Source organism: Gekko japonicus, unplaced genomic scaffold (assembly GCF_001447785.1).
Source record: "Gekko japonicus isolate JY-2015 unplaced genomic scaffold, Gekko_japonicus_V1.1 scaffold120, whole genome shotgun sequence".
Lineage (NCBI taxonomy): Eukaryota > Metazoa > Chordata > Lepidosauria > Squamata > Gekkonidae > Gekko > Gekko japonicus.
Genome location: NW_015175973.1, coordinates 1,013,976 through 1,023,733, shown reverse-complemented (window position 1 = coordinate 1,023,733; position 9,758 = coordinate 1,013,976). Strand labels below are relative to the sequence as shown.

Below are 9,758 nucleotides of genomic sequence, written 5' to 3'. Positions count from 1 at the left end.
CGCTTCCCTTGCCAGATAAATTTGGATGTTAGTTGATCTAGCTCCTTAAAAATCTTTTGGTTTTGTAAAATGGGGATTGTTTGAAAAAGAAAAATCCATCTGGGTAATATATTCATTTTTATTATTGTAGTTCTTCCCATCATGGATAGTTGTAAATTTTTCCACCTGTCTAAGTTTTGTTTAGTTTTTCCCCATAGTACTTTGTAGTTGTCTTCAAAAAGAGAACTACACTTGTTAGTAATTGTAATCCCAAGGTATTTTACCTTGTCCACTATTTGAAATCCAATAGCTTGGTATAGATTTTCTCTTTGTTTCACGTCCATTTTTTCCCCAGAATCTTAGTTTTATTAGCATTTATTTTCAATCCCGCTACTTGACCATATTCTTGAATCCTTTCTTTTAGTTTAACGGCTACTTCCTTCGGTTGTTCCATAATAAATGCAATATCATCAGCAAAAGCTAATAGTTTGTATTCTTCTCCTTTCAGTTTTAGTCCAATAATCTCTTTATCCCTTCTTATTACGTTGTTTAATACCTTTAAAGCTAGGATAAATATAAGAGGAGATAGAGGGCAGCCTTGTCTAGTCCCCTTTTGAATCTTAAAAAAGTTTGTCAGTTCGCCATTCACCATTACTATTGCTCTTTGTTGGTTATATGTAGCTTGAATCATCTTAATAAAGTTTTCACCTGCTTCCACCATTCGCAATGTCTCTGTGATGAATGGCCAAGTAACATTGTCAAATGCTTTCTCTGCATCCAGGAATACCAGAGCTAATTGCTTACCATGGTGTATTTCATAATATTCAAGGATATTCATTAGGCATCTGAGGTTATTTCTCATTTGTCTTTTAGGTAAGAATCCCACTTGGTCGTGATGGATCACTTCCATTAAGACATTTTTAAGTCTTTGAGCTAATATTGATGCATATATTTTATAATCTACATTCAACAAGGATATTGGCCTATAATTTTTAATCTCTTTTTTCATCCTGGTTTTGTTTAAGTATCAAAGAAATAATTGCCTCTTTCCAGGTATCCGGAATCTTCCCTTCTTTTCTCGCTATATTACATATTTCTTCCAGGGTTGCTATTATTTGTTCTTTAAAAATATGATAAAACTCTATAGGTAATCCATCTGGGCCCGGAGCTTTCCCTTTATTCTGTTTCTTTATTGCTTCAATAATTTCCGTGTTAGATATTGGTTTATTTAGTATTTCTCTTTGCTCCTCAGTGAAATTTTCCAATGGATGTATCCTCAAATAATCTTTTATATGTTCTAGGTTCCTGCTCGGTTTTTTGTATAAGTGTCCATAAAAGTTTTCTATTGCTTTCTGAACCATGATCCTATTCTGATTCTGGAAGTTTACGCACAGATTAGCCAGTTGAGCACTCAGTTGTGTGAACATCAAATTGAACCCAGGGCATGGCTACTTAGAACCAGGCTCAATCCTTAGTAGGTTTGGTTGGAGCCAGACTAATTTGGCAATTTCCATCAAGTCCCCCCTTCCTGCTGTAGACTTCCCCATTGCCATTCCTCAGGGAGCCTCTGTCTTCCAAGAGCAACCTTTTGTGGAGATTAGTTGGCTATAGTGGTAGAGGAAAGGCAGGAAAGGTCTGTTCAGCTGATAGAAACTTCAGTTTTGATTCAACCCTCTGAATTACATTATTTAGAACAAAGTTAGTGACCTGCAGATTAGCATCTAGATCTTGGCTCTAGACACTAAAGCTACCAGGGCAGGGTTATGGCTTGCTTTAATGGCGTCCACATGTGTACTCCGTTAGATGCCTGTAGTTAAGGGTTACCAGCTCCAGTTTGGGAAATACCTGGAGATTTTCGTGGTGGAGCCTGAGGAAGGTGAGGTTGGGGGAAGGGAGAGACTTCCATAAAGTCCACTGCCACGGCACTGACAAGAAAAGTTTTGGCAATTATTGCTGTTTTGGAAACCTAGGATTGGCCGCCCACCCTTAATTGGATGAATCTTTGAAGCTTCTATTTCATGATTTCCGACGAAGAAGCTGGTGAACCAATCATCATAGTTGGCCTGTTGGAGGCATGTTTGTGAGCTTTGTGGAAGCACAGAAGATAAGTCAGCTGACAACCTCCGTTGCTTCCAGTTTTCGACACGGTCAAAATCATAGCCAGGACATTTGATGGCTGGAGTATATGGCTTGGCGTGAGTTGATGTGAGGGCGATCTGGCTGCGACATCTGTCACCCCATTGATCGCCAGGGTTGATTCGGCTGATCTGGCTGGCTAGGCGGGTGTCCCCTACCTCCCTCACCGCTCCATGTGCGTCCCTCCCGAAGCTGCGCGCTCGGTGGAAGAGGACGACCATCCCAGATAGAAGGAGTGTACCGTTCTTCGGCTGGAGTATATGGAGTTCACCTGTTGAATGAATGAATAAGTGAATGAATACGACTATCAGCAGTTTATAAGGGACACTAAAAGATTGTTAAATTATTGGTACATAGAAATTGAGATATTAATTGCATTACATAAATTTAATTGTTTATCTAATTTGTAATTTTTGCAATTTTCCACAGTTGTGTCTATTTTGTTTGACCAGCTGGAGGTTGGCAATGTTACCTAGCTTCCATCTGCTGTGGGTAGGGGTGGGAGTGGGGTGGAGAGAAGCGATAGGTATCACACTTTGAACACTATTGGAATGGTCTTTAAACTTGTCCCAGTCTCCAGTGACACACTGTGGGGCATATACAAGATCTGCTTCTCCTCTTTCCACTCACTCCCTGCTGGCCATAATGATGAAGATTTTGCTAGTGTTTTTGTGTAAAGCCATCTTGAAACTTCTGATTGCTGTGGTTCACGTCAATTGAACTGGAACTGCTTCTTGAAGGATGAATCGTTATAACCCGCTTGATTGCGCTCTTCAACAATCCTTTCCCCCCTTGTGCAAAGTCATTGCAGAAGCCTGCCTGGAAAACGATCTTTCTACTTAGTTCTTGATGCTGTCAAACATGTATTTTGCTGATATGGAAGCGTAAATGGAAACCTGGAATTCAACAGGTCCATGTGTATCGGTTGCGAAGGTCCATGTGTATCGGTTGCTAATGTGTGGGAATAAAAACGTTAAATTAGCCATTGTGTCCTGGCTTACGTTACAAGCAGACTGGACCCTGGTACTAAATCTGCCCACCTCTGCTTTCAGGACAGATGGTGTCACGTAATGGTCATTGTGCTGTGCTGGAATGTGGGAGACTCTACTGTGAAATGCCCTGGACCAGTCACGGTCTCTCAAGACTGTTGTGAGAATAAGATAGGGTGTGTGTGTGTACGTTGTGGCTGATGTAAGCCACCCTGAACTTCTTTAGAGAAGGGGCAGGATAAAAATGTGGTAGGTGGATAGTAGTACACCATGGCAGTGTTTCTGCTGTACTCTGTTTCCTTGATTTCTAACTTTCTTTCGTTTTTTTTCCATTAAAGGCGCCTGAACAGAAATAATCTTCAGCTGCTTTCTGAATTGTTGTTCCTTGGGACACCAAAGCTCTACAGGCTGTAAGTAGATGTAATTCCTTGTTAATTTTGGAAGGCTTTTTGATGCTCCTAGGCACTAATGGTTTTAAATAAAACATGTTCTTAAGTAGCTGCTCTGTCTGTTCCTGGAGCCAATGCACCTTCAACTCCTGTTTGTATTTTCTTTTCTGTAACAATGTGTGTGTTCTCCTTGCGGATGGCCTCTTGTGGGTGTTCTGTAGGATTTCAACTTTCGTGGTGCACTGACCTACATTTTGAAACTAGGTTGGAGGAAATCTAGATTCGCCTTTCCTTTTATTCCAGTGCTTCCTAATGACAAAGTGGATTGGATTCTGGATGGAAGACTGGTTTGAGTCTCTTCTTTCCCGTTCTATACAGTAATACTGAAAGGATTCACCGTAATGAAGAAGTAGCGCTTTGGAGAATATTGTCCTATTTTGTAGTCTCTGATTGTGGTTTCCGATTAGGTTGGATTATATTTTTCTTCATGCATGGTGCATGATGGGATTTAAAAATCAGAGTAGTCATTTTCATGAAAGGTTTCTGATAATAGTATTCACCCTCCTGCAAGGGAGATATGCTCATACCCCATACGCAAGCCAACTCTGTCCTTGTAATTCTGGACAGGTCGGGACAATTGAGCACGTTCTTTTATCCTGTCGATTTTATCACAAGATTCTTTCTAAATATATTACGCCAATAATCATCGCCTACCCAGGCAGGTCTAATCAGTTTTATTCTATTCTTCTTTTAGCTGATATTTGTAATGAAACTACTGCTAAGGTAGCAAGATTTTGTGCTATGGCTGTCCTAACCAGACAGAAGACTATTACTTCTTAGGAAATTTTAAAATCCACGTTGTCTTAACTAAAATTTTTACCTTTACCAACTGTCTGGCTGTGTTTCGCTGTTAACTATTTGTAACATTTTAAGGTATTTGCTGATCTTTGATCGTAATAAATCAAATTGAATTGATAATAGTATTTTGTGGAACCAAAGGATGGTGGAGTGAGTTCGACATCCCAAAGAAGTAAACCTCTTTGATATCAAGTAATTTTTCAAAAGCAGTTTGATTATGGGACCGGGCTCTGTTTTCTGAATTTTTTTTTTTAAAAAACTACTGGGCAGTGAATGTTGGCTTAAAAAATGCTTTTCCTCAGGGAAATTCCCCATCAACTGCCTTTGAAAACTCATGTAGCTTCCAGAGGGGTTTGCTGTGTGGCACGGTGGGGATATTGTTCAAGACAGACAAGGCCAAAGCGCCCTTGGCACAGTCTATAGGTTATGCCATGCCATTTTGTTTTTGTTCCCTGCCAAAGTTTTTTAAAGGCTTGCCAGAACAAAATAGTCTAAATTTATAGACAAACATGGCATGCTCTTCCAAATTAAGCATATAATTTGGAAAATGTTCTTTTCTCCAAGAGAATTGTTCTCTGCAATCCGGAAATGTAAATCCAGGAAATCTCCAGGTCCTGCCTGGAGGCTGGCATCTGTAATCCAGGGAGACTTGGGTACAGCTGGAAGGCTGGGGCCTGTTTGCAGGGCTGGAAGACGTGATGGGGGAGGGAAGGGGCGGTGGTGGGGAACGCGCATTTTTAAACTCCAGTAGCCTTTCTTTAACCCCCTGTAAAACCAGAGTGTGATAGTCCATGCTGCCTCTCCTGTCCTGCACTTTTGGCAACAAGTCACTTAACAGCCAATCACGTCTGGGCATGAATGGGTTAACATCAGGATGTTTGCTACAGACACCTTCTGTCACACCAATCACTGATGCCCTCGGCACCCATTGCAGTGTATCAATGAAGCACTTGAGATGTTCAATAGAGTCAATGAATCTCTGTGGTGCCGCTATGACACTGAAGTGCTATAATGATTTAGCAGTTTAGCACTCACATTAGAATGTTAAAGGGAAAAACCTCCGAGGAATGGGGAGAAAAGGGCGGGGGGGGGGAAAGAAGCATTGCAGGAAGCGCTAGAGGCATTTCATACTGCGCACCGCAGTGATTCAGAAGCGCAATGAAGGGGTTGAAAATGGAAGAAAGCAGTTCACGTCAACAACGGCTCACACTTCACCAACGGGACGCAAGCGGGTTTATAGGGACGGGTAAATAAATTCTGCCAGGAGCCGGTTACTAAAACGAATCTGTCTGAAATGACAGGAAAAAGCCATTAGTAACCAGTTACTAAAATGGAATAGATAGGCTATCTGAAAAGGGCCAATGATATTCAAACATAGGTGCATAAAGTATTACAGGCTTGTACTTTAAGCAATTTTTGTTACACCTCTTGTTCTTAGAGCTGCGTCTGTACATTTGCAAAGAGCTTGTATCTAGTGTTGCTGCAACTACTAGATTCAGCTACTTTGTTCAGTAGCCAAAAACACAGATAACTCAGCTACATGCAAGACCAAATGCATAATTCCATTCATTAGCGTGGCCTGTTTCTGAGATGAGCGGTATCCATGTGAACCATAAGAGACAGCTGGTTAGATAATGTAACACTGGCACGGTCTGATTAACAATACCCCTTAGGCACCAGAAGAGTATCATTATGGTATTAGAACACCTTAGTAAATATAATAGCGGTTTGCCTGCATACCTATAAGCATGTATTTCTTCAGGCAAAATGAGTTTTTTTATAGTTTGCCCAAGTGGCAGAAATTAGCCAGCATTTCCCTCCTATTATGTACACTGTACAATCTTTTGGACTTAAAAAAAAATAATGCTTCTGCAGTAACTACCTGACATCTGCTGTTAGTAAGTGAGATACTACATTGAAGACACACATATGGTTCCTGTGCGGCCTACAGTGCGACGTGGAAGAAAGAGGGTACACGCTATATGAAATATGATTAGACACAGTTGGATGCTACCGGTGGCCAGTTATACTTCCCTTTTGCTGTCTGCTTCAATTTCTCTTTGGACAAGTTGAGAGCACCACTGTGTGTGCAAGTTGAGATGTTTGCTTGGAAACAGGAGTACACTTGCCGCCCATTAAGAGAACTCTATAAAATAATATTAGCCCTTTGCGAGCTTCAGGGCAGCATCAGAAAATTACAAGCACTTGATGACTGATGTGGGACTGCAGTTAACAGAAGGCGAAAGGAATCACCTGATAGATGCGCCTTACCCAATATCCTTAATTTGTTGGGGAAAGTTGCTTTCGATTTCTTACTTCCGGAAGTTTCCAGATAAAAATCCATCTTCCCTCACCTGTCCCCCCTCACCTCTGTTTACAGTGTAGAATAATAACATTCCTATCACAAGCATAGATACCATTTATAAAACATGGTGGCAGTTAGTATGCTTTTGTGATTCCAGCTTGTCCTGAGTTTTCAGAATACAGATTTTAAAGGGTCTTGTGTCAGTATGTTGGCTGCTTGTAGGCCCCCTTAGGTAATGCCTCTGCTGGTGGCCTTATATCTCTTATTCAACAAGCCTTCCTCCTTTCCTTTCCTTTCCTTTCCTTTCCTTTCCTTTCCTTTCCTTTCCTTTCCTTTCCTTTCCTTTTCTTTCTTTCTTTCTTTCTTTCTTTCTTTCTTTCTTTCTTTCTTTCTTTCTTTCTTTCTTTCTTTCTTTCTTTTGTCTCTAGTGACCCACATGGTATTACATCCAGCATGAGCAACAGCATCTTTAATGCAGGAAACCATTACAGGCCGGCTGAGTTCTTATCTGAGGCAAATAGATTTTGACTACTTAATTTGTCTGGTTAGACTACAGTTCATCGATTGCCATTTGCTGCAGGGTACTAATTTTGGATCTCAGGCTCAGTGGTTTTAAAGGATACCTTTCGTAGATACTGTGTTTTGAAAGGATACTGAAACCTGTTTGCCAAGCGCTGTTGTGTTTTGGCTTTACTGGGGTGTGTGTGTAATTTAACTGTAGATTATCAGACAATTCAGAGTGGCAGCTCTTCAGAACTGATATCCTGGTAGCCCGTTAATACTGAAAAGCATATAAAATATTTTAAAATGTCATTCTGTTTCCTGTAACTGACATTGAGCTTCCAGTAGCCTTTAAAATGATGGAAAAGGGTTTTTAAACATAATCTGACTGGTGAGAAGCACCCAGGTACCCCAGATGGTCCATTCAGTACATCTGTTCTTCTAGCCCAAAACGAATGTCCGAAACTTGCATGGGGATCACTTGTAAAATTCGTCCTGAATTAAATTTCTGCTAGCTGTGATTAAAGTGTGTGGTACTAGATGCATCAGACACCATAGTTCTCTGCTTCATTTTACTTCTGGCCTCTTTGGCCTCTGCCACAATAAATCCAACAATGGTTACGCAGGAATTGCAGGTTACAGTTGCTACGGTTACCGTTGTCCAGTTGTATCGACATCATTACTCATCTAGTGAGCTTACCGTGATAGCTACCGCTGGCTTGCATTCCTGGGAATGCTAAAGATATTTGCGGCAAAAGGGGATGGAAGTTCTTCCGATGGCCCTTGTGTCTCGTTTTTGTATGAGAGAAGGTTGCCATTAATACCTGTTTCATAGTCACAAGCTTTGGGTGTTTTGTCCTTATTTTAGAGTGGTCTGGGAAGGGGGAGAATGAAATAGTAACACATGCAGATTGCCTGTTTGATAAAGTGCAGCAAAATGCACAACATCAATAGCAATACAATCAATGCGCAGTTCTGTGGGTGTCTTTATTCTGTAAACCAGTTACAGCCAGAAAGGATTTTTGAGTCATTCTTGTTACATTTTTTTTAAAAGTTTCTGTACGTTCATCTGATCATCCATTTCTGTCTGACCTGGCAATCATGCCATTAAAGAACTCTGAGGCAGAGCCTCTTAAGTTTGCTGCAGCACTTTTATTCAAAGTGCAAACAGGTGGCTTGGAGAGTTAAAGTGTGGAGAAGGACTGCCCAGTGATAGAATTGCGTAGTATTGGCCCTCCCCTTTCACAAATGAAAAAAGAAGTATTGACTTGTCTGCATATTTTAGATCTGTAGGTTTAAAAGAAGAGATGTCTATCAGAACATGAATGTAACATTAGAATATCACTTTTGTTTAAAAATTTACTAGTAGAGTTTGTATGAGGAATGTTATGAGCTTTAGCTTAGAGAGCTTTGGCTATGGGCGAAATGAAATAAATAAATAATAGTAATAGTGATATAGGTTCATTATTATCTTGTTAACTTAAGTGTGTGGACATTGATCGAAGCAGCCTGTCCTTGGATAATTTTGCTTTCCTTGATTTTTTAAAAGAGGGATTACACAAAAGAAAAGATAAATTTACATTGTATTCTCCCCCTTAAAAGAAACGCGACACTGGAAAATGGCATTAAAATTCAGCGACAATCTGATCATTAGTAGAGGCCTGATTTGTGCTGCAGCTTTTAGCTTAAAAAATAAATCCTTGCAAAAGAAGCAGCAATCTTGTGCTGATTGCTGGAACTGGAAAGGCTTGCAACTTTTAGTAGCTGGTCAGAAGACTTGGCTGTTTTCTTCATATTTCAGTTGAGGGCTTCCCAGAAGCATCTTGCTGTCTGTTGTTTTAAACAGGATTCTGGCCTCGATGGATGCTTGGCTTATGTTCTCTTATGTTGATGACCATCTTTTGTAGCAAAACAAGTATGGATCTTTAAATTGCTCTGAAGAACAGTCCCTGACGTTTTGGGATGAATGTTGTCGTTTAGATTGACATGCATTGCCATTTTTCTTAAAAGGATGGAAGCTATAATGTGGGATTATTTGGCACCAGCATGTGACTTGAACACATAGCTTTTTAAAAACCATCTTTATAATGCCTGCATAAGATTGAAGTTTGTTGCACTGAAATGGTACAAAATTCATGAAACCCACCATAATTCCTGGGTCCGAAAATAAATGTTTCTTTACACATGGAATGAATTAGACCAGGATTCCAGCCTAATATTATGTAATTGTGTCAGCAGGTGACTTGTCAACATTCCCCACCTGATTATGTATATTGCCTTTCTTAAAGAAACAAAACTTCAGCTCTGATTTTCGTCTTGTTCAAAAATAGTAGCTAGCAAATAGTAACTAATACCTGGATTTTAAAAATATATATAAATAAATTCGAACTGCAAGTTTGTTTGCATGGCAACTAAAGTGACATTTTCTTATGTAATTTGATGTCTTCTGAGAAAAGATCTTAGTAATAGTAGTAGTAGTAGTAAGAATTGTCTTCTAAATTTTATTGCTCTTGCCAAATAGAATTTTTCATCATTGTTCCAGCAGTTCTGTTTTGGAATTAGATAAAAAAAAGTGTTCCTCAGTACAGGGAAAGCCTTAAA

General features: G+C 39.9%; 1 protein-coding gene across 1 annotated transcript in view; it reads left to right on the top strand.

Annotated features, from left to right (window-relative positions):
- SLIT2 (slit guidance ligand 2) overlaps positions 1-9,758 on the top strand; it is a 455,701-nt gene that overhangs the window by 67,508 nt on the left and 378,435 nt on the right. Inside the window, exon 4 of the mRNA XM_015426100.1 lies at positions 3,443-3,514. Coding sequence (XP_015281586.1) covers positions 3,443-3,514 — 72 coding nt within the window. The remainder of the gene's footprint in view (positions 1-3,442; positions 3,515-9,758) is intronic.